Genomic DNA, 24,302 nt, shown 5'->3' with positions numbered 1-24,302 from the left:
CAAATATACATTCAAAACTAAGGCTTGGAAATGGATTTTGGTTTTTATTGAAGTATAAAATTGTTATAAAATCAGCTGTTACAAAATTCCTTACATTTTTTCACTGAAGAAAATACAGTTCCTTTCCCAAAGTGTCTTCTAGGAGTTTAATGAAAAGTCTGAATCAGCAAGCCAGGTAGTTAAAATGAAGCTTTTGGCTAAAACTGTTTTTTAACAGGCCCTTTCTAAAGACTTGAGTAACAAGTCCTCACTAACAGAGTTCATATAGAGAGAATTAGGTTGCAAGACTCAGCCTCTTAAAAAATCCTGTACAAACCCAGGTTAAAGTAGGACTTAGCTGCATCTCGTCTAAGCAAGACATAGCATCATTCTAATCCTAAAATCAGGGTACCTGGGACTCTTCAGAAACAGAGTTGGGCTACAACAAGCAGCAGTTGTCCCTTGAGGCACTTATCCTTGTTCCCTAACATCAGATGTTTCCACTCGTCCATTCCTCTGGTTAATACTTTATATATGGACTAGAAAGGGAGATTCCACTCTGACTTCTCCTCTTTAACACCAATTAGAAGTAACATAAACTTCCCTTCCGGAGCTTTGACACCGTTTCTCTGCTCTGGAGAAGGACTGGGTTGCACATGACAGTGACTCTGTTTGAAGGCAAAAGCAGAGTGGATCACTGTGCAGGAGGCCAAGTGCTCTTGGGCAGGCAGTGCAAGCTGCAAGCATTCTCAGAAGCTTTTGCTATCAAAGTGGGCTCTGGGGGCCTCTGCCAGCAGTACTGTATGGGTCACCTTCATAGCCCTCCTTCCCCTTAAGCAGGATTGGCCATGAAACTCCCCTCTACCTTCTCAGCGCTCATAGAGCCATGACCTCCTGGACTGTGCAGGGAAAGCCACCCTCCACCTGGTAAATAGAAATAAAACCTCTAAAGTTCTCATCCTTTCTCACTTAAAGGCCACTCACTTGGGGATTTCAGCTTTGCAGGGGAAAATGTGAAGGTCTTTCACATACTTAGCTCGTTTAAGGCAAAAAGAGTTCACCAATATAAATCTGAATTGTCACATTTAGATTTGTCTAAGTTAGCTAGAAATTTAATTTACCTGTACAGTGTTGCTAGCACCAGAGCTCTCCTTAATTCCCTCCTTGTTACTGTTTCTGTTTTCCTGTTAAAAAGCCCAAAATGGTGTAAGCAAGCGCACTTCCATGGAACATGAAGGCTCCAGCATTGTGCATGCATCACTTCACCCACTAGCACAGAGCTATTGGAACAACTACAGGAACAGGGCACCATTTTCAGGTCACAGCAAAATTATTATTTTTCTTTTGCCTGGACACTCACAGCACCACATGTTTTTAGAGAGGTCTTGGGTGCCATGATTACAGGAAAGCTTACAGATTTTTTTGAAGTGTTTTGGATTTTTTTCCAAAAAAAATGTTTATTATTTTTTGAATATGAGCTCATGCAAAGCAACTATTCCAAAGTCTGGTAAAGTAATAATTAACTTTGTTGGACCCTGAATCATACCTGATAACACCAAATAAAACTAGGACTTTATTGCTGTGTCAGTCCTCTCCACAATTCTCGCATGATTCCACTTTGTGCCAGCTATTGCAGATCCTGGAGGTTGCTCTTTCTTATTGACCATGATTAGTGATCTCCATTTTATATTCTTACTTAGCATAGCCTTTCTTCCACTGAGCTGAGCTATTCATTTTACATCATGTATAAAAATAACTTTATGAGTATTCCCTGTATCACAGAATGACAGAACATTAGGGATTGGAAGGGACCTCAAAAGACCATCTAGTCCAAGCCCCCTGCCAGGGCAGGATCACCTAAAGTAGGTCACACAGGAACATGCCCAGATGGATTTTGAATGTCTACAGAGAAGGAGACTCCACAACCTCTCTGGGCAGTCTGTTCCAGCGTCTTGTCACCTTCACAGTGGAACCTTCTATGTTCCATCTTGCACCCATTGCCCCTTGTCCTATCACTGCGCATCTCTGAGAAGACCCTGGCTCTGTCCTCCTGAAACTTGCCCCTCACATATTTATAAATATTAATGAGGTCACCTCTCAGTCTCCTCCAGCCTAAAGAGACGCAGCTCCTTCAGCCTTTCCTCATAAGGAAGATATTCCATTCACTTAATCATCTTTGTGACACTGTGTTTGGCTACTACTCAGATGTAGAACACTAGAAAATGTTTACTGTGGTCAGCTGTTGCCTAATGCTATAGTAAGTCATAAGCAGTACTGCTCTTTCCATGTGGAAAAAGGAAAATGTTAGTAAAATACACCTGGAATATACAGTTATGCCCTGCTAAAGACTCCAAATTACAGGCTAATAAAAATAATGCACTCATTTGCCATCCAGTTAAGATGCTCTTGATATTTTAAAGCAGCATACTTTCAAAAACAAGCCTTCTGATAATTCCCTAACAGAACAGGGTCAGTTGTAAGCAGATCACTCTAACTGAGGCAATGTAATATATGTGCATAAAATTGAAAATAGACAAGATTTATCTCTGCTTAGATCTTAGTATCTTACAAACATGTCTTTTATTCCTTTGGCCATGCTTTACAATGAAGAAACCAATAACATCTTACAGAACAATGTTCTATTGAGGCCTGTTTGACTGATTTTTTCCTCTTTTTTTTAAGTTCTCAGCACAGTTCAGCATGTTTCAGACCATCAAGGACCAGCTAGAGCAGAGGACCCGGATCCTGCAGGCTAACATCCGGTGGCAGCAGGAGGAGCTCCAGAAGATACAAGAACAGCTCTGCCTGGTCCAGGACTCCAGTGTACAGGTGTGTTACTGCTGAGAGGTGCAGAAGGAAGCATCCACTACCGTGTGGCTGTTGATAGGGTTGGCAACTTAAAATTAGCTCCAGGGTCCACAAAATCTGGTTATGTGGAAACCAGCTCATCTGAGTGAGGATGTTGCCCTCTGAAAGCCTCTTAAGTAACTTATGTCAAGGAAGATTTAAGAGCTCTCCTGGAAGAAGGAACAAATATCTCAACCTGCGGAGAAGAATTTGAGACACTTACAGTAGCATTTTAATTCTCTTATCTACTGAGTCTTCAGACAGAGCAGCTACAGCAGAAAAATGTTCAGGTTCAGATTTGCCAATGATTGTCGCTCTAATTCATTAGCTTCCATCCAGTCACTGCTTGCTTCCTTTTCACATCACTCATGCTCAGTACTTTACCTGTCCAGCTCTTCCTTAGCCAACAGCCCTTCTTCAGGCAGTGCTCATCTCTTTCATTCACTTCCTGACACTACCTCAGTCTGGATACAGAGCACAAGAGATTAACTTCCTTCTTGTGTTAACCCCCCCAAATCTCAGCTGATGTTCGTTTGTTCACACCTAGGGAATGTCTCAATTTATTCTTCACTGGGCCAGCTTAAACCTTTAGGGTGAAGCTGACTGAACCTGCTCTTTTTCTGCCTTTGATACCTCCTACATAAAGCTAGAATTCACCAAGTACAGTATCTGCTTTTATTTCACCAAATGCAGTATCTGCTTTGTACTACCCCTTACACCTAACAAAGCTCAGAAATAATAGCAAGTGCAGTTCAGTACATCACAGGTTTCACTTACCAACAAATGGACAAACCATTCAGTTTTTTTGGAAGTCTTCTAAAGGTGAGGTGATTACTGCTATATTCTCATAATTTACCTATAATGCCAGGTTAAATGACCATTGCTAGAAATGTGATTAGTGTACTCACCAAATTTTTTTAGAAACTCCATCACAGACATGAATGCTTCTAAGACTATGTTAAGCACAAGATGAAAAGCAGGGACTTGCTGAAGTCAGCAGTAATTTTGCTCCTAACATCCACAGAAATAGACTCTAACCCATCATTAGCATCTGTGAAATGCAGTTTCACGTATTACAACAAATTGGGATTGTCTGTTTAGGCAATTAAGGGATCAGTGAAGTCAAATTAGAAACTTTGCCACCTAAGTTACTGCATGTGCACTGCTGTAATACAGCACAAGAATGGTGGGTCCCCAAACCAGGACTTTCTGTTCCTGGTATCATACAAGCATGTACTTACAGACCAGGTTTAACTTCAGTGCATTTCTTCTATTGGTTCTGTGATGACTTTGATTAATGGGAAGGGGAATGTCTGTCTGCAATTAAATGGCCTTCAGTTCAGAATCATGTCATATGCCTGAAAGCTATTATTGTTATTATGAATATCAAGAGACATGATATTCTCACTGCCTCTCTTTTTAATTGGGAAAAAAAACCCATTACTTTCTCCCACTGAAGTCTTCAATAGTCACATACACTTTTTTCTTTTTTTTTCTTTTTTTTTTTGCATAATTCTGGCAAAAATAGAAGATCAGAGCACATTCTTATATGCAGGAAATGGATTTTATTTTTACATAGCTGTCTCCCATATGCACAAGGGTACATTTAATAATCAAAAGAGCATGGGACACATTTTCAGATTTGCTCATAGGGAGCTCAAGCAGAGCAAAGAGGAAGCCCAGTGGGTAAATGGTAGGTAGCTCTGTACTACTCACTCCATACCAATTTGTAGCTCAGAGTTATATACCATTTGGGCTGTTCTCTCCCCCATGAAGACTGTACCAGGTTGGACCGAGTATTTTCAGGCCAGTGCAAGTTCTCTGGTGTTGGTACTGACCATTTTCCAGCTTACTGCAGATGCTGAATTGAGAGGTATGGGGGATTGAGGGCAGCTCAGAAATGCAGGGTCTGCATATCTTCCTGAGGGGGCAATGCAAGACAAGGAGGATCATCCTCTATAGTTCGGGTGCCTTTCAGTCTCCTCAGAGCAATCAAACAAGGTAACGCGAGTGGTCACACTGACTCATGGCCAGGGCCTTTTCCTTCTCCCACTTTCTCTAGGCTAAAGAAATTACTGTGCTGTTGCAGGGACAGAGTGAGACCGGGAATTAGCTTTGTCTTATTTGGCTAGAGGCAGCTTAAAAGAAGGCCTCACAGTTTTGCATGCAGCACTTTTGTGACTCACAAGCAGCGAGAAGTAAACTGTTAAATCAGAATTCCAACCATGTGCTTTGCTACACAGATTTCATCATTCAGGGAGCTGGATGTCTGCAGACATTGATCTGTGTCTGTTATCAGAGCTACAAAGCATAGTAGCAAACAGGCTAGCGTTACTGTCGAGCACATTTCTGATCTTTTTAATATTCTGCGTAGAAGAGCTGTAAGCATGGAGGAGTGCCGTAGGCTGTCTGAAAAGGGGGAAGTGTTCTCCTGTTTTCCCTCGTTAGCTGATTTATTAGCATATCTTCCCCACTGGTTCACTCCCTTCCACACAGAAGTGTACAGGTAGCTCTGTGGAGCATTAAGCCCCATTTCCATTTCCTTCAGAGATCTTCAAAACCACAGTACAGCAGTCCACCAAGAAACGCTTTCCCAACTAGACAGATGTTGAGCTTGGTAGTTTGCGGTAAAAACTATTTCCAAGAACCTTGTGTGATGAAAGATGAAACTAGCTGGAGGATTGTGAGCCCTGAACAAAAGTGTTCAAAACTCCATTAAATCTCTGCTACTGCTTTTCCTGACAAATGAAAGTATGAAGGACACAAGGGTAACCTCAGAAGTCTGAAGGAGACTGTATCTGCTCCAGATTCGAACAGCCTAATGAATTGTGGATGGAGAGGAAGGCAGAAGGGCTGAGCCTGACCAGCCTGCAAGAACTACAAATGAGCCCATCCACAGCCACCCATCATTTGCAATCCCAGCTCCCTTCAAAGTCAGTGAATCTCAGCTTCTCAGTGCTGCGCTTCTTATCTTTCCATATTTTACACAAAGAAAGTGTCTTGATGTCTGTAATGATGAGCCCGAAGGCTATAATCCCCTGATTATCCAAAGGACAGGCAGAGTCAAAGAGCCATTTTCCCCACAAGGTCTTGCCAGGATGATTCATCCATTAGCTGTAGGGACCATCTATCTTGGAATGAGGGGGCAACAGTGTCAGAGGGTCCCTCCCCTCCCTCACTGCTTGGCTGTGTATGTTAACAAGCTGGCCAATTAAAAAATATTTGTAAGATGCTTCACTGACCTTGCAGTCCACAAAATCAGCCATGAGACATGTCATTAGCAGCAATGCAGTTGGGGCACTGCTAATTTATCTACTTGGGTTTGGTTTGCTTAGACTGGGAAAGATTTCATTCTTTATTAGTGAGTTTCTGTTACTTAAAGCTACTGTATTTTAGTGTTTCAGGGTAATTGAGGCAGAACTGTCTCAAAAGAGGCATTAAGTTTTGTGCAAATGAAGCATGTCTTTGCTTTTAGGCTTAACTAGCAGGTGGAAATTCCGTGCTTCAGTCCTTTCTCATGTTAACTCTTGTTTTGAGTCTTGCAGTTCTGTGGGGACATGGGTTAAGTGACAGCACCACTTCCTGCTCGGAGCTTGTTTTTTGCAGGACATTTATGTTCAGACAGTAATAATGCTGCTTTGGTCATTATAATGCAATAGAGGGTGCTTAGGTATGAAACACTCAGAGCCCTTTCGGGGTATGTACATGTGAACTAATGAAATTGGTTTCTTGGGATAAACTTGGCTGTAAACTTTTAGCCTGTTAGCTGGCAACCATTAACCTTGCTGTTCCTACCCAGTGGCACACTCTGCTAACTGCGAAGTAGGTTACTCCGCTTTCTTTCAAGGGTAAGCTCCTTGGCCTTCATCTGGAAGTGAGGAATGCACACAGGTAGGTCCCGGCAGAGTAAGTCATTTGCTGCAAGTTCATGCCCTGCCTGGCATTCACATTGATAGATGCTGACTTTTACATTGGGTGAACTTAGTATTTCTCCAGCACTATGCACCTTGTACAGGGAGGACATTTAAGACAATCTTCCTAAAAGTTTTAATTTGCGGTTATCGGGCCAGTACCTGTGGGCTTACACTCCTCATCACATGTTTTAAGCACACCAATTCCTTTACCTGCTCTGAATTTTATATGAAATGTTTTATAACATGTTTTGTATCAGTGGTGGCCAGTTTCATTGCTAGAGCTCAGCTTCTATATACAGAAAATAAACAAGAAAATGAATTTTCATAATTCCTGCTTTGATTTATTCATAATAAGACCTATTTACTTGGCAGATGCTGCAAGACCATCTGTCTTTTTCTGATATGTAATGGCTCCAAACTCAGTGAGCAGTGTTTTTAAAAGAAAACATTCCAAGCTAGCTTGAGACCTGCTGCTAGCAGCCTCAACTCTGTTCCTTGACCCATTTATTTCTATCAGATGTCTTTGAGATGTGGTTAGCCTACAGCACCTGAAACAAGCTGTTGCTTTAGGTCCATTAACATTTTCATTAATGGTTCCCCTCTCCTAGATGATTAATATAAGCTTTGTCTGTACCTTTTTTCTGAGTAAAATCTTGGCACACAGAAATTCATTAAAAATTTATCATATTTCAATACAAACTCTGTTTTCAAAGCTAGATAAATAAGTACAAACATGATGGATCAACACACATTAAAAAAAAAAAAAGGCAATGTATTGTGCTGGTCCTTTGGAAAAAGCTATGGGTTTTTTCAAAGAAAAATTAGAGGGGACACAATAGTTTAGGGAATTGTTAATATAGCAATAAGCTGCAGAGAGGTGTACTAATTACTGGGCATACCTCAGATGTACTGCTAGGCATGAGACTGATGGATAAATAATGAAAAGAATAATTGTGATTCTGATTTCATTTAAACCCTAAGCAGCTCTACTAAAATTAATGAAGTTTCACACGTGTACCAGTGGTGTGGAATCAAAATCAGGTCCAAAAATGCCTTCAACTGCGTGGGATGTGTACCTCCATACAGTCCTTAGTGGCAAGAGGATAGATCTGAAATACTGCAAAGATAGCTTGTAGCATTAATAATTCATAGTTTTAAAAGATGTCTTTTTCCTCTGTACAGCTATAATAAAAGAAATAGCCCTTAGAAAGGCAAAAATTCCCAAGCCCTACAACTTTTAAAGATAAAAGCCTCATCTTGCAATACTAGAATGGGAAGTATAACATTTACAGAAGCACTATCAGAGGAGCTGCTAGGTCTTTTGCACAAGTCAAATGCATGGTGGGGTTAGGAAAAACACCTGGTGACAGTTACCTGATGGGAAATCAGATAAATGACAGTGACTGTCAGTTTACAGTGATCTTCTCAGTGATAAGGACATAGCCATTCAACACGGAGAGCTCTGGCCTGACTATGGCCTCATTAAAAACATTTGACAACCCAACTGTATGCAAGATGTTGAATTTTCAGATACATATTCAAAAGCAGCCCTTACTGAAAGGAAAGCTGATTTTGTTGACAGGAGAAATAGAAGGACTGAAAAGGCATGGAGTTGCTCTCTTTGTTCTGGTCAGGATGTCCCAGAACACAGTGAATGTACAGGGAACTGTTCTTATGAGGGCTATGCCTGCCCTACAGAGAGGAAGGAGATTCATACCTTCAGGACACATTTTGCAAGTAGTAAGTGTGATTGCAGAACAAGAAATCAGGAGACAACAGAATTGTTAATGCAGGAAAGATAAGTGATTTCCAACTAACAGTAAATGCATAGTGAATCCAGAAATGTGACAACTTTATTTTAGAACAATCTCTTTGGATTTAATTCTGTCATCTTCATTATCTGAGAGAGCTGGGCTATGTAAATAAACCCTCCTCCCTTCTTTTCCAGATGTTCCTACAGCAGCCAACGGTGTCTATGAGCTTCAGCAATTCTCAGCAGACAGAGTCACAACAGCTACAGCAGAGGTCAGGGGTCATTTCTCAGCAGCAGCTTGTCCCAAGTCCTCAACTTCAAGGGCAAGTTGCACCTTCGCCATCAGCGAACCAGCAAGCACTGAGAGAAGTGAGCGTGGTATCAAGCCAGGTAATCATTTCTCTGAATTGAGAAGCATTTATATGGAAAGAAGATACCAAGCTGTATTTAGCAAGCAAGTAAAATCACAGAAGTCCTGCAAGTGTGCTTTTGCCTTTCCTTCCCTATTTTCCTATACAAAGGCAGCCACATAAAGAGTATTCCTATAGCATTTACATTACCTTAAATTCCTATTTAAAGACCTTAGCCAGGAGGGTTATTTGAACAGTTGTTTCAGCTTGAAAACTAAGCAGGGGGGATGCAAAAGGTCTGGATGACTTACTGTTCTTCAGCTGATCCTGAAAGAAACCTGATCAGCTGCACTGGAAACTATAGAGGCAGTGTGACCTCTCAGAATAAGCTCTAGCCCTGATTGCTCTGAGTCCAGTTGGATGCCACCAGTACAACAAAGTTTATCTGCTTTGGTGGCACACAATTGGAAAACATTGAGATTGTAAACATAACAGATTCTTGCACCCGGAAATAAAGTTCAGCCTCAGTACTAGGTGAGATCTGCCAAAACTAGTAGGTTTGGCAGGGTTGGGGTTATTTATTGCTGGTTTCTCAACATTTCCAGCATTTGCTCTTCCACTCACCTGTTGTACTTCCCTTCACAGAAAACTTAGCTCCTGTTTCTGCTGAGTGTGCAACAAACATAGCTGCATCATTATCTTCAGACCTCTCAGCTGTAGCTTTTAACCTCCTACATACTTGCATTATAATGACTCTAGTAAAATTAGAACATCATATACAATAAAACACTTTTTTTTTTCTGTCTTGGATTGGAATGGACCTTAAAGATCATCTAGTTCCAACTGCCCTCCCATGGCCAGGGACATTATCCACTAGATCAGGTTGCTCAAAGCCCTGTCCAACCTGGTCTTGAAATACGGTTTATTCCTTTTTTCCAACAGAGATCGTCCCACCTCACTTTGTTTGTATCTTCATGGGGTGTCGTTTGTCTCTTGACAGCACGACCGGGGCGGCTGTGCTTCCACAGAGCTCTGGTCCCACGAGTTTTGCAAGCCGGTAGAACGGAGTGTGGGGCAGCAGGGGTCATGGAAGCCACGGCAGGCGAGAAGAACTAGCGGGTGTGGTATCCTGACAGCAGCCGGGTGGACGTATCGCCAGATGTCAACGGCGACTGCGCCCCGCCTCACTGCCACGGCCCCTGCCTTCAGGCTTTCCCCACGCAGCAGTCAGGGCCGTGCTCAAGATTCGCTCTCTTCCGTTCTCTTACAGGGCCCGAAGGCGGCGAGGAGCTCGGAGCTGGCGCCAGGCAGCGGACGCCCCGCTCGCGGCGCTGGTCAGCCATTCCCTGCAGCCCCCACCGGCGGCGGCACCGCGGCGCCCCCTGCCGCCCTGCCGCGGGGCGGCACCCCGGGTCCGGGCCCGGGCCCGCCCGCCCCCGGCTGCAGCCACGACCAGCAGCTCAGGTACGGCCCGGTGCGGCCCGGGAGCGACGCAGAACGAGGCCCGCCCGCCCGTCCGCCCATCGGGCCTGGGCTTCAGCCCCAGCCGCTCTGTTTGGGTTCGGCGTGCGCGGTCGCGGCGGCCGCGCCGCCTCTCACTTTCCAGCCCCTTGACTGCCTCAGGTTCCCCTGAGTGGGCACTGGAGGATCTACCTCAGCGTCCAGCTAGACAAGTGAACCAAAAAAATTACATTCTGATGCTCAGAAACCTCAAGTATCCCCATTCCCACTATGGGGAGCAAAACAAATTATACTCTCCTGAAATCACAGACTCATGGAATTGTTTAGGATGACTGAGTCCAACCATTAAATCGTAGTGACCAACCTTGTGCCACGCTTATGAAAGCACCCTATTTGTTTTCAAAATGTGGGATTTCTGTGGTCCTTCTGTTACAGCAGTGTCACTTTTTCTTTTTTCCATGTGCCAGACTGTTGCTCAGCCAGCCTATTCAGCCCATGATGCCAGGGTCCTGTAATGCAAGACACCCTTCAGACCTCAGTATGACGGGATCCCAGGCTAAGTACGTGACTTGTCAAAAATAAAACATCAAAGTTGCTTTTGAAGGGAAATAGCCTTCTTTAGGAAGATGACGAACTAGTTATAAATATCGAGGACATGTTATTGTGCTGAGCCTCCTTCCAGTGTCAGGGTCAGCCTTACCCTGCCTGGTCACATCAGGAAGGATGACAGAAAGAAACACAATGTGCCAGTGGTGTTTCAACAAGCCAAGGCTGGGGGAATTTTTCTCCATCACATGACGCTTGCTTCAGCGCTGGAACTTCTGACCTGCCAAGGGAGAGAGAAAGTCAGCACTGGCTCACTTGCAATCACTGGTGCCAAGAAAGCCCCTGTTCCCTGGGCAGTGAGACACTGGTGTAATGCCAGTGGAGATATGCTTCACCTACACCAGCAGAGCAGAAAGAACCAACAGGCCTCTACACCTGAGAACTCTCAGAAGAGCTGCTAACAAACCACCTTAGTTGTTTGTCTCCTCAAAAGTTGCATGAAGGATGCAGAAAACATCAGTCTGAATATGCTGCCTTCTTTTTTTTTGTTTTACGGGGGTTTTTAGCTGTTTTTTGTTACTGTACTGGATTGTGAACTGCTAAAATAACAGGCAGCTGTTACCTCAGGAATGTAGGTATTCAGTAGTTCTTTTTTTAAACATCACTATCGCTGTTTCAGATTATCTTGACTTAAATCTGTTCACTCTAAATATACAGCATTTTAGATCTCCTTTTAAATATCTAAATAAAAGGTTTGATGTGCAATTCATGTAGACTTACTGACCCACAGGACACATTTTTAGGAGTTGATATCCAAGTAAAGTACCCAAACTGTAGCATTTCTGACTAACCCCTAATGCTGAACAGCTGTTGAGCGAACATATGCCACACTATGATCTCATCACCCATAACAGGATAAACAGAATGAGGCTGGCTTGGCAAGAGCTCCATTGTGGTTTTGCCCACAGCCTTCCACAAAACAACACATACTTAAGTTTTGCTATGCAAATTCAGGCTGGTGAGAGTAGCTGCATATTTTGTTTCTGCCCCATTCCTCACTCCAGAAGACTTCGAGAGGCTTCATCTGTTCCTACAGTGTGGCTTGAATTGATGAGAACTACTGAACATACTTGGCAATATGTATATGAGCAGTTTAAGAAGTAATCAACCCTAGCCATCTCTCTGCAAGAGTTTACCACCCCGCAGGCAGTCACAGAGAGCACAGGCAGCAGAATGGGAGGTGTATTCACTTCTCTCTCACTGCAGTTCAGTGTTCAGCATATTAATACAGAATCAGAGGCCATTTGGTTTAATGACCCTGGGATGTGAATGCTGTGGCTGAAGAGAAGGCATGCATAAACCAGAATCTTTAATGAATTTAAAATGTGGCCTGGACTTTGAGGTGAGATGTGTTCTTCCCTCCAAGTCCAGCTCATGCATGAAGTAAGGAAAAACAGTGCTGCAACAGTGCCATCATTCATATTAGCAGATCCTGTGCATGAGAACCCTTTATTAGGGATCATTTATGAAGACTAGGGACTTTCATCCCCATCATAAGAGAAGACCTTTGCTTCCAACTGTTTGTTCTTGATTGTTTTGCTTCTTTCTTCCACAGATATTCTCAAACCCAACAAATGTTTCAAAGTTTGGAAGTGCAGACTTCCAGCAGCAGCTCTCCAATCGTACTGATGGGACAAGCAGTGTTAAACCAAGGGTTTGCCACTACACCTCCTTCCCAGCCATCCTCTCTGCCACCTATGCAACTCCAGCACCAACAGCATCAGCAACAACACTACCTGCAGGTAGGGTAGGTCAAAGAGGATGATGCATAAAATGTACATGCAGAGTAGTAAGGTGAATGGGCAGTGCAAATGGGGCACTAGATTTCAGCAGGAGCCTCACCATGGCAAAAATGGCCATTTTAGAGACACTGGAATGTGCAAGACTGATACAGTGACACATGCCCTTCCAATATAGCAGGAAGCAATGAGACCAGTCAGAATATTTAAAAGTATATTACTAATTCTGTACATTTGAAATGTAATCAGATTATCCTGGGTATATTTAAAGTGTACTTCTAGACAGAGAAAATTGCTGTCTTAGGATTTATTCTGTACTCTTCAGTATAAAATTTGCTTAGTTTACAAGTCAAAAGATTATTTTTCTTACCGGCATCAACATAAAATGAGATCTGGATCAGATATCTGGATCCCTTCAGTAAACTAACATATTTTTTCCACTCCACAAGGCAAAGAAGATAAAACTGGAGCACACTGCCTGGAAGAACTAGGTGAAGTGAAGATGTAAAAATACTTATTTTTTGACCTAATTCAACACATACTAAAGTAAAGGGCAAGGGAGGAAATGAGGCATTTCTATATTAGCTCAAAAGGAGCTGAACCAAGTCTGTAAAACCTGATCACATACGCACTGACATCACTGAAAGAGTACCATCAACCTCAAATGGCTGAACTCTTGCTATTGACATGAGACATAGCTGAGAATTAATGAGAAAACTATGGCAGATACTATTCCCAGTAAAAGCATCTGCAAAATCCACATCAGCTTCACCACTCTAAGGTCATGCCCTACTGTAAACTCCCAAAAAGGAAGGGCTAGGAAGGATGGCATGAGGTACAGTAGGATCCTCTGTTTCATTTCTGTCATCCATCCGTGTCATTTCTGACGTGTTTGCCCATCCTGTTCCTAAACAGGCTTTCCAGGATAATCTCCAAGTCCTGGGCAGTGCATTCCTCTTAGAAAAGCTTTCTCAGTGCCTAACTGTAATATTCTTTGTTGCAATTCATGTCCATTCCTTCTAGCATTAGGTAAGCTAACCCCATGCCAAACAAGCCCAGAAATAAAAGCCAGCAAACCAGTAGCAGTTTTAAGCAACCTGTATACTCAGAAGGAAGAGCGTTAACATTTGAAAGAATCGACCACCACGATGAATTTTATTTTATCTGTAGGTGCAAATACCAAGTTCTTTGCACAATGAGCAACCTGATTCCTTGCTCCTGCCACCTTACTCACCACAGCAAGGAAATATGGGGTATCACCAGACGCAGCAGCAGCAGCTAACATCACGAAGAAGCAGTAGCTTATCAGAATCATCGAATTTACCACAGCCACTGCGATAGAGTCCCACCAGCACAACCAATGCACGATTAGCTTTAACCAATGGGCACATGGGGCAGAAGAGAATGACTTTGTACTGTTTTGGCTTTTGCACAAGCATTCCTTTCAAAGCTCTATGACAGAAGTACACCACAGAGTGCAGGCCGCCACAGACAGCACATTTACAGCATGCTGGATTCAGTTTGTCCTGTCTTGTGAGCACAGTACATTCTGGCAGAGCGAAATAAAAAGGAACACTATCCTGTGCAGCCTCATCATTGATGGGTGCATGGGAGTAGGTGCTCCATCTTGGTGTGTCACCCTGAAAGCTACCTGGCAATTCCAAAAGACTGTCGACAGACTCATGAGGTACTTGGCCTTCACTGTTTCAGTTCTTCTTTTGTGTATGAAAAGCACTGCATCAAAGGTCTATTGAGGAGAGAACAAGAGATTATTTTTGTTATGATTATTGTTATTATTTTGCACAACTGCACAGAGGACAAAACCTAGGCACTTTCTGTAAAGAGAAGTTTGTTTCCTTATTCTTGTGGCCAAATCAGCACATCCAATGGAGGAGAAAGCCCAGTCATTGGTGAAGATGGTCTACAGCTCATAACTTTGATTTAGAGTCTGAAAAGTATTATGCAGCTTACCCTAACTGTTCTTCATTATGAAAAAATAAACAAACAAACAAACAAACAAAAACCCACAACCCACACTGGACTGTTTTCTATATGGATTGTGGTTGCAAAGGAGAACTCATATTGTAAGCACAACCATGCAACTCTTCAGTAGTGTAACATGGATCCTTCTTCAACTTAAACTCACCCACTGCAAGTCTCCGAGAAATATGCACTGTGTTTTGGCCCACTGACTCGGGATGCTGCAGACTATTACATATCTCTTTCATTATAACATTTAGGATTGAATTTTCCTTTTGCGGGGAGAAGAAAAAAAAAGAAATGCACTTTTCGCTTTTTTTGTATGTTTTCTGTTGATATGTTTCTAAGAAAGATTTTATGTAATTATTAAATGAAAAGTAGTGTATTGTACAGCTGTTGTAATAATGACCTATTTCTATATAAAATAAAATTATATGGAATTATGTGGAAATTATTTTGTATATGAAATATCAACTCATTTCACAAGTATGATGATTGTGCTTGTGCTTTTTTGTGAGTGGATATTTTGTAATAAACTAATGAATTAGAAATGTTTTTGTGAAGGGAACTATTGTTTCATGCTATATACAACTCAAACTATTATTTTTTTCCATTAAATGATGGACAATTGTCTTTATTTGTAGAATAAAATAAAATAGCCAAAAGGCTTTATTGCAGGACTTGCACACATTTGCCTGTAGCTGTTCAACTATGTGATTAACTTTAGATTTTTATTATTGTAGCCTTGCACAGTGTTTGGCTCTCCATTACCAAAACCAAGCATTATCCTATGGGATCTTTGTCATGGCGAGAATGACAGCTCAGGAAGCTATATTAGCTACTAGCCAAGACAGCTCGTTTTATGCTCCTTCAAAACTTTAAAGACCTCAGGCACCTCTGTATTTCCAACCAAACAAGTTTGGGTTAGGACAAAACAGATGGTTTAAAGAATAGTTTCACCCAGGGCTTTGACCTATATCCACCTTCAGTGTTTTAAGATACTGCTTTCCTGAGTCTTGTGATACATCTCTGCTGGAACTGCTACCATGCCTACAGCGTAGATGCTCTGGTTCCCACTCTGGCATCCTTGTACAGACTCTTTTTCACATGAAATTCAAAGTGACTACAGGACAGAGCAGCCAAGGTACAGGACTGCTTTCCCTCTGCTGGCTCTGCTGCAGGATCAGCTATCTCCAACACAGAATGAGGTGGATAACTGAGCATAGTAATAATTTTATTCACAGCATCAAGACCTCAGGGCAGTTTGCAAACACCCCAAGTAGCATTAGCTTCAAGAAAGTGCAGATCACGCTGTCTTTCCTGCCCTTCTGTATCAGGGATCACATCACCAGGTCCCAGGTGTTCAGCTCTGGTTTCTGTGCCCTAGAGGAACAGAGACAATAGGACTGGGTGCTGGAAATGGTAAAAGCAAACTTTCTGAGAAAAGAAAAAGGTTCATTTGCCCCAAGTTCTGAAAAAGCCAACAAGCTGCAGAGAACCCACTGGCAAAATGTCCCTGCTGATTCCACAGCAAGATTGATTGCTAGCACAGTGCATATTTATTTCAGTCCATACAATCCCTTTGTTTTACTTCATTGAAGGAAGATGAGGGAGGGAGTTAAGTATCTGGTCTCTAAAAAAACTGTTTAGAGATCAGAGCTGTTCTCAAGAAACTGGTTTTATTGCTAACTTTAGGTACCAGTCTGAGTTACCCTGCTCCTCATCTCTTTAAATTCATGTATTCAGTGAAGCAAGAGTGACCCCACCAGATGAAGATTAAACAGCTAAACTCTAAGGTGCTTTCACTTAATGTTTGAAAGGACCTCTCTCTTTCCATTAACTATATACAAACCTAAGTGAAGACCATTTGGCTACATCTGAGGCTAACTTCATAAATTCCACTCACTTCTGTTAAGGGCTTATTCTGGAAAGGGGAAGGAAGAAAATCTGTGGGCCAAAAAATTCATGCAGGAAAGAGGCAATGAAGGAATATGAACACAGCTGAGGAAGTAACTGTGGGAGCTGCACTTCATGGATCTCAGCTGCTATGATGAAAGTCACCGGAAGAGAAAATTCATATAAGAATTTGTTTTACTCTCAGGGGTAGTTATAATACACCCCTCTCCTGGCTGCCAGTAGGTATGTCCAAACCAAGCTCAGAGTCAGAGTACACATTTGTATTTCTGAAAGCAGCAATACTGTAAGTTAACAGGGAAAAGCTGTAAGCAGGCTGAGGTGGCCTTCTAATAATCTGGTTTATTATATAGTCTGGAAGGAATCGGAGCACTTCTAAGAAGAGATTTATGTCAATACCTAGTTTTTCATGCTCTGTGTCATTTCTTCCCTGTACATAGATTCTGGTTTTAGATTATTGTATTTGTTGCCCATTGGATACACAACACACTGCCAATTGGTGGTTCTAGTTCTTTATAGCCCACGTCTGGTCTGTTGCAACATCATCACTCAGCCTGGGTCATTTTTTAAGCAGATGGCCAGACAGCATGGTTATATGAACTACTGTCGCATACTGGAATAGAATCATAGAACGGTTTGTGTTGGAAGGGACTAGGCGATCTTTAGATCATCTGGTTCTGACCCCACACACGCCATGAGCAGGGACACCTTCCACTAGAGCAGGTTGCTCAGAGCCCCATCCAAGCTGACCTTGAACACTTCCATAAAGGGGGCATCAACAACTCTGGGCAAGCTGTTCCAGTGCTTCACAATCCTCACAGTGAAGAGTTTCTAACTACTATCGAATCTAAAGCTGCCGTCTTTCAGTTTTAAACCGCTGCCCCTCATCCTATCAACCACACTCCCTGGTAAAGAGCTGCTCTTCGTATTTCCTGTAGGCCCTCCTGTAAGTGCTGAAAGGCTGCATTAAGGTTTCCCCGGAGCCTTCTCTTTCACCAGAAGCTGAACGATCTCAACTCCCTCAGCCTCTCCGCGTAGGGAAGGTGCTCCAGTTTCCGTTCCAGGAACAGGAACTACAGATCTTAACAAGAGAACCTGCCTGCCAAAAGCACAACTACCCCCCAGCCGAGCTCCGCATTCAACGCACCGCCTAAAATATTCCTGGGAGGGACGAAGGGAGGGAGCCACCTGAGGGACGGCCGGTCCCAATCCCACCCAGGGCTTCGGCTCCAAACTGCAACCAGAATCAGCTCTCAGGTCGGGAGAGCTGGGGGCAGCTGCCTTCCCGTTCAACACCTAATTCCCACCCCGGAGGCAGGCAGCCTCAAGAAGCCAGCAGCTGCAACACCCCAAACACCCCTCACCCCGCCCCGGTACAGCAAGCCGCGTACCGCACGACACGCCCACGCTCCCCGCCCACAGCCTGCACGCATGCGTGCCACCCTCTGACGGCGCTACTCCTTTCCCTCCCTCTTTCGCCCGGCGCTCGCCTTCGGTTGGCGCCGGCGCGGTTGGCTCTTACTTGCGTCCCGGAAGGGTTCCTTGCTCCCATAGTCCCTTGCGCCCTTCTTTCCGGCCTAGGCCCGGGCAGGGTGAGTAGTGTTTCGGGGGTCGGTGCGTTGAATCGGCCTCCATCCGCCTTGCAGACTCTGCAGCGGAGGGAATCCTCAGCCTGGTCTGGCGTGGGGAACGGTTTGGTGCGGGAGGCAGTGGGTGGTAACCTCGCGGCGAGTGTGCGTTCGGTGAGGTTGGGGCCCGTTTCTCTGCTCCCCCATCCCTACCAGGCCTGAGGGGTATCTGTAGGGCGTTACGGCCTGTGCTGGGCCTTGGCGAAGGAGAGGGAAGCTGTAGGCCGCCGTCAGTTGCTGAAAGGAGCTTCTCTGGCATCGTATTTGCGGGACGAGCTGAGCTGCCTACCTGTGCAGGGGTTTGAGGAAGAAAGAGGCTTGGACAGAGAAGCTGTTCGGGTAGTAGAGGTGCTTAAGGAAGTGGTCGTGCTCCTGTCAGGGAGATGAGAGTAAAACATATGCTGAAAGTTTGCTGTGTAAAATCTGCATGGCTCTGGGAATGAATTAAGTTTAAAAACGTTTCCCCGTGTGGGTGTTGTGAGTTAAGGAGCTGATGATGGTGGGAGGGAAAGGTGATGGGAAAGTCCTGAGAAAAGTTGGGTTTGCATTTGATCCGTGCGCGGATACTTTTCAGCGTTGCTCAGATGGCTCCTGCAAAGAAAGGTGGTGAGAAGAAGAAGGGACGCTCTGCCATCAACGAGGTGGTGACTAGGGAATACACCATCAACATTCACAAGCGGATCCATGGCGTGTAAGTTCTTTTTATCAGTGACATTGGCGTTAGGTAATGCAGTGTGTGGAAAGTGGGTTCAGTAGATTTTAAACGGCCAAGAACCACAGTCCTTAGTGACACGGGTGCAAGCTGACACCTGATGTTTTAGTTCCTTGTGTGACAGTTGTGTCCCAAGGAAGCAGCTTTGTATTCGTGCAGACTTGTGCTTAGCAGTGTATGGCTTTTGGGAGCAAGCATGTTTCTTTGCTTTACGAATGTTCCTGGGCTTAGTGTGAAGACAGATCTATCTGTTTACCTCTCTGTACATGTTGTCATACTTTTCCAAACAAAGTTTAAAGTTTAGTCCGCTGTAATGAGTTTTAGGAATAAAAATTGTAGTAATCAGATAATTGCCTCCATGCTTGTCACTGAGCTGTGCAAGGTGTAAATTGGGGTATGATTGGAGTTGATCAAACATTCGTTATGTGTAGAGGAGAATAACTTTTTACCTGGCCAAATGCTGAACCTCATACAGGTGAGTGCTTGTAAGGACTTGCTGTCTCCCTTGGATTCCCTTGGTGTGTGTATGATTTGAGTCACAAGGCAGAAGACTGAATCAAAACAATTGGTGAAATTGCTGAAGTTAGAGTAGGAGAGAAATGAGGCAGTGGACTATTGCAAAGCTATGAATGAGGGTGGCAGGCAGGAGTACCTTTAAACAGTAATAAGGTGTTGTGGCCTTGCCTGTTTCTGGCATTTCAGTCTGGTTTTGACACTCATGATCCTGCTGTCCACTTTCATTTTAGGGTTATTCTCAATTCAGGCATCAAGTACAATGGGTGAAATGCTTTTTGTTTGTCTTGTAGTCATTTGCCCGTTCCTGTTTCCTAGCACTAAATATTGACAGCAGTGTGCAAATAATACTAACAATAAATAATACTAACAATAACCCACTGTGGGACCTCGGACACTGCTGACACTTTGTCTTATGCCACAGAGCGGGTGTGATATGGTGCAGCTGTAACTTCTAATGTAATGTCCAGGCAGGCAGAATCTGTCCATAATAAGCATGAGACAAGCCATTCTTGTAAAAAAACAAAACAACAAAAAAACCCCAAACAGTTCTGGTGCTAGTATTGGTACAGTCCTGCTAAGGTAAAGAAAGCAACCGTCAAATACAGGTTAGCAGAAGCTGTTGCTCAGAATGTCATTAGTTTGTTCCTCTGGTCTTAGTTTCAATGCTGATACAATTCTGCCAAGTTTGTGTTAACTGCTATTGCACTGCTTTTCTCTAGGCTTTTTATTCAGAGTATCTGTGAAAGCTCTGATCTCTTTAGTAATACTGTGATAAGTTTTTAATGTTAACATCTTTGACTAAGACTTAAGATCTGAGAGATTTTGTAGTTTGAAAATACTACTGAAATTACTCTGTGCAAGTATATGTGGTTCCTATCAGGCATAGACACGAAGATTGGCAGCTGCCTACCAGAGTAAAGGTCTAGTCATGCTATGATGCAGCTGTTGAACTGCTGTTGAACACAGTTCTGTGGATAGCATGTGTAGAGAATCTCAGTAGCCAAGTGCTGCATTAAGCATCCAATGCTGACAGTTTCCTGAAGGTGAAGAAATGGCTCTTGTGTTTGTTCTAGGGGCTTCAAAAAACGAGCACCGCGTGCTCTCAAGGAAATCCGTAAATTTGCCATGAAGGAAATGGGGACTCCTGATGTTCGCATTGACACCAGATTGAACAAAGCAGTCTGGGCTAAAGGAATAAGGTGGGTTTCTGCAGCTTCTCTTACTGTGTGAGGAAGAATTTTGACTGTGTATGTGGAGGTGAAGGCCTCGGAAGGAGCAGAAAAATACGTCTTGCAGTATTTGTGTTTTCTTTGCGAATGCTTCCTTTCTTACAATGCGCATGGCAAGCTAATCTTTCTGTCACCTTTGTGTTCTGGCCAGCTCCCTCAGGATGTGTGTAGCAAAGCTTTGTTAAACTCTGGAATTGAAACCTCCTTCTACCTCCAGCAAGAACAAAGGAAAGAAGGAATGCAGGTTTATGGGTGGACAGTGCGGGCACAGAAGGGATTTGGGATTTTGGAGTACTGTAGAACCCAAATTCTTGTTGCAGCAGGCAGATTTTAGAAACATGGCTTTTTAGTGAAGCCTACAGTCTCAGGCTGGTACCTGGGCTGTGTGTAATGTCTGAGAAGGATTAGGTTTCAAAGCATGTTGAATTGATAAATGCTATGCAAGGAAATTATGAAATGTTTTAAATAGAGCAATTCATCTTGTCTTGGAAGTACAAAGGATGAGTTGTTTGGGGGCCAAAAAAATCACAACTTTTGTTGAATCACTGCTATAGAGGCAGCTGATTTGATCTGTTGTACAGATTGTCTTCAAGAACTCCTGTGAAGAGGAGGACTTATTAAACCATAATAAAAGGTTAACTGGTAAGGATTAATACTGTGAGTGCTGCACTGGATGCACATGAACCTTTGTGTTAAACCATGTCTTTTAGGAGTGTATACTTCTAAGTCTAACCTATGACGTATTTACAGTCTTTCACATTGAGTTGTGTGCTTAGGCCAACCCTTCCTTCAAAAACAGAGTGGGTCTGAGTTAGTGAGTCTTCTGGGCAGGACTTCTTTGTCCTTCCCATTGATCTGTTCCAATTCATGACCAATGAAGAAGTAGCAATTGAGCCAAGTGACAGCATAATTTCAGAGCTTAGTAGCAAGGCTGCTAACCAAGACTTCCTTGTTAACTGGTAGAAGTGTGGTCTGTGAAGCTGAGTCGTCATGTCTATCTTTCCAGGGTGAATTTAGCTGCATTTTTCACTAGTATCTTCCTCTGGAAGGACCAAGATAGGCAAAATGCACTGTGTTAGCTAGTATGATAGTTAGTGATTTGAGTAAAGTTGTGAAAAAATGCTTTCAAGAAGAGTAAATTGAAGCGAGTTCCTGTGTCTGAAATATTGCATCCATCTGATTTAATAAGTATGCTCTTGAGAATGCACAGCAGGGAGGAAGGTCCTCCACAGACTCTGTGGAGCAAAGTATTCTGAGCAGGAGCTTCCCAAAATCCTGAGTTCATTTGAAGTGGGAAGTTACATGAAGAATTATTTGGGCAAATAATTTTGTGCCTTCCCTCAGCAATGTATTTTGGGGAGGACACTAAGCTTGTGACTTGCCTATTACAGACAGAGTCATCTAAGCAATTTACTTGTGGTCTCATGGTCTTCATGAGGAAGAAAGGTTTATTAGTTGTATGATCACAAAAAAGATTTTGGTCAAGGTCTGAAGCTCACTAGAATTTCCACATGACTCCTGGTGTACAGATTGGGCAGTACTCAGACTCTTTACAAAGGGCTTTCAGAACAGATGAACAGGGTTTTTTCACCTTGCTATTTTCCATTCTTGTAAGAAATGCTTGTTGGTAACAGCTGCTGGCTGATTATATTCATGCTGTGCTTCATGATCATCGTAGTAGTAGATTTCCTGGATCAGTAATGGACTGATGATGCACTTCTGATTTTATGCTCCCGTGGGATTATGGATTCATCTTACTGAAGGCTCAGTTAAATCTTACCTGCTTATCTAAACAAAACTAAAAGAGCAAAACAAAAAGCTCCTTCAAGACAAAAAGCACAATCTGTAAGGTACAGGATTTCACTCTTGTTATGATGCTGAGATAAAACCAGATTGGACTCACCCTGGTTTTTCACAAACAGGGAAAGCTTAAGAATTTGAGGTTGGGTAGTAACCTTAGAGCAAATACATTCTCTATTAATTAACAGCTATTAATATAACTGCAAATTAATCTGTTGTCTTAATTTTAGGAATGTTCCTTACCGTATTCGTGTGCGCTTGTCCAGAAAGCGCAATGAGGATGAAGATTCACCAAACAAGCTGTACACACTGGTTACCTATGTACCAGTCACAACATTCAAAGGTAAGGTTGCAAGCTGTCCCTTTCTCCAGACTGTGCTTCTCTGAACAAGTAGCAAAGCAGTACGGCCTGTCCTGCAATGCAAAATTCAGGTGACGAGCATGCTGAAGGGGTCAGGCTGCTGGCTTAAAGTAGCTCTGCTGTAGTGAACAGGGCCATTAGCTTGCCTGATCAGCATTAAAACATAAATAAAGAATTTAGTAAATTTTGGGAGAATAAAAAAGGCTGGCCATGGTTCATAGGGTAGTTTTAAGGTTTGTTTTCCCATATAAAGTATGTCTCCTGATGTCAAAAGCTCGAGTAGGCTGAGGCTTTTCTAGCTATCTCCTGAGAAGTATCTTATTTGCAGAACTGATTTAGCACGAAGGTCTTGTTCTAACATTTGGTGAAATACTTGCCTATATAGTTTGCTTTTCCAGCAGATCAGCAAACTGGCTTTGAAACTGTAGTTTTTCACTTTTTGCGCAGACTTGCATATACATAAAGGGAATTGGCCTAGTAATTGCTGATACATTTTCTTGTTTTGCAGGTCTACAGACAATCAATGTGGATGAAAATTAAACTGATTTTAATTACAATAAAATGGTAAAAAGTTTATTCCCAAGTTGGTATTTTTTTACTGTCAGCCTCTTCAAACTCTCATCCATGAAGCACTGTGTTGAGTAGGTGACATCTTAAAAGTATCTTGCTTTCTTTGGAATTCTACCACCTGGGAAATAGTGGAGTCAATATCCCCAGAGGTCATTAAAAGACTAGTAGATGTAGTGCTTAGGGACATGGTTTAGTGGTGATCTGGCAATGCTGGATTTGAAGATGATTTTAAAGGTCTCTTCCAATCAAAACAAAAAATCCTATTCTATGCTGTAATGGTATAATTTAATTTAAGATACTGCAGATGTGAACAGAGTAAGAATATTTGAACGTTCCTAGTATTTTTGGTTTGTTCCTATGGGAAATAAAGAGCCACCACTATGGTGTTTTAAGGCCTAACAAAAAAAAAACAAAAAACAAACCACAAACATAAAACACCACAAAACTGTTGGACCAATACCTCCTAGTATTTATTGTCTTGTGGATAAACTAACTCCCCGTGTTTGATCCTGCTGATCTCCTAGGCATAATCAGTAGGCTTCTCCTGCGCAGGTCTGTGCACTATACTGAAATACAGGGCTCTGACCAGTGAATTAAGTGTGAGCGTGCTAGCTAAGGGAATTTGTTCAGTGAAGCAAGAGACTAAAGGCACTTACCTTCCATAAATCAATAAAGGCTGCCAATGCAAGTCTAGTACAAAAAGGGTTTATTGAAAAGTGCATGTTTTCACAGACCAACATCAGAAGCAGAGTCCATGTACACTTAACATTTCAGCAAGACATACAAATTGGGATACAATCAAATATATTAAAATAGTTTCAATTACCAGCATTGAAACAGTTTTCAGTATTAGTGCAAAACAAAGGCAACCCAAACAAACTGCAGACAGTAGCTGAGAGGTGTCTTCCCTGTGTAAAAACAAACAAACAAAAAACCCCCACAA

At 42.8% G+C, this 24,302-nt stretch overlaps 2 protein-coding genes across 3 annotated transcripts in view; both read left to right on the top strand.

Moving 5' to 3' along the window:
* NPAS2 (neuronal PAS domain protein 2) overlaps positions 1 to 13,990 on the top strand; it is a 55,390-nt gene extending 41,400 nt beyond the window's left edge. The window contains exons 15-20 of the mRNA XM_054400815.1: positions 2,662 to 2,808; positions 8,689 to 8,883; positions 10,114 to 10,307; positions 10,772 to 10,864; positions 12,466 to 12,652; positions 13,820 to 13,990. Coding sequence (XP_054256790.1) covers positions 2,662 to 2,808; positions 8,689 to 8,883; positions 10,114 to 10,307; positions 10,772 to 10,864; positions 12,466 to 12,652; positions 13,820 to 13,990 — 987 coding nt within the window. The remainder of the gene's footprint in view (positions 1 to 2,661; positions 2,809 to 8,688; positions 8,884 to 10,113; positions 10,308 to 10,771; positions 10,865 to 12,465; positions 12,653 to 13,819) is intronic.
* Positions 13,991 to 18,096: 4,106 nt separating this feature from the next.
* Positions 18,097 to 23,350, top strand: RPL31 (ribosomal protein L31). Of its 2 annotated transcripts, XM_054383853.1 has the most exons (5): positions 18,097 to 18,135; positions 18,746 to 18,862; positions 20,473 to 20,598; positions 22,659 to 22,771; positions 23,298 to 23,350. In XM_054383853.1, the coding sequence occupies exons 2-5, from the start codon at positions 18,756 to 18,758 to the stop codon at positions 23,327 to 23,329; spliced, it is 378 nt and encodes a 125-aa protein (XP_054239828.1). In that variant the 5' UTR covers positions 18,097 to 18,135; positions 18,746 to 18,755; the 3' UTR covers positions 23,330 to 23,350. The 2 variants fall into 2 exon arrangements, with proteins under 2 accessions (XP_054239828.1, XP_054239837.1); XM_054383862.1 differs by lacking the exon at positions 18,097 to 18,135 and having other exon boundaries at positions 18,729 to 18,862.
* The last annotated feature ends 952 nt before the right edge of the window (positions 23,351 to 24,302 follow it).

The sequence above is a fragment of the Indicator indicator genome, chromosome 1 (genome assembly GCF_027791375.1).
Source record: "Indicator indicator isolate 239-I01 chromosome 1, UM_Iind_1.1, whole genome shotgun sequence".
Classification (NCBI taxonomy): domain Eukaryota; kingdom Metazoa; phylum Chordata; class Aves; order Piciformes; family Indicatoridae; genus Indicator; species Indicator indicator.
This window is presented reverse-complemented; position numbering and strand designations above follow the sequence as displayed.

Bases quoted from the DNA above. Each gene is read 5' to 3' on its own strand.
- RPL31 (XM_054383853.1), top strand. From the start codon at position 18,756: ATGGCTCCTGCAAAGAAAGGTGGTGAGAAGAAGAAGGGACGCTCTGCC. The intron at 18,863-20,472 runs GTAAGTTCTTTT...TGTTTGTTCTAG, and splicing joins CACAAGCGGATCCATGGCGT to GGGCTTCAAAAAACGAGCAC. The intron at 20,599-22,658 runs GTGGGTTTCTGC...TCTTAATTTTAG, and splicing joins GTCTGGGCTAAAGGAATAAG to GAATGTTCCTTACCGTATTC.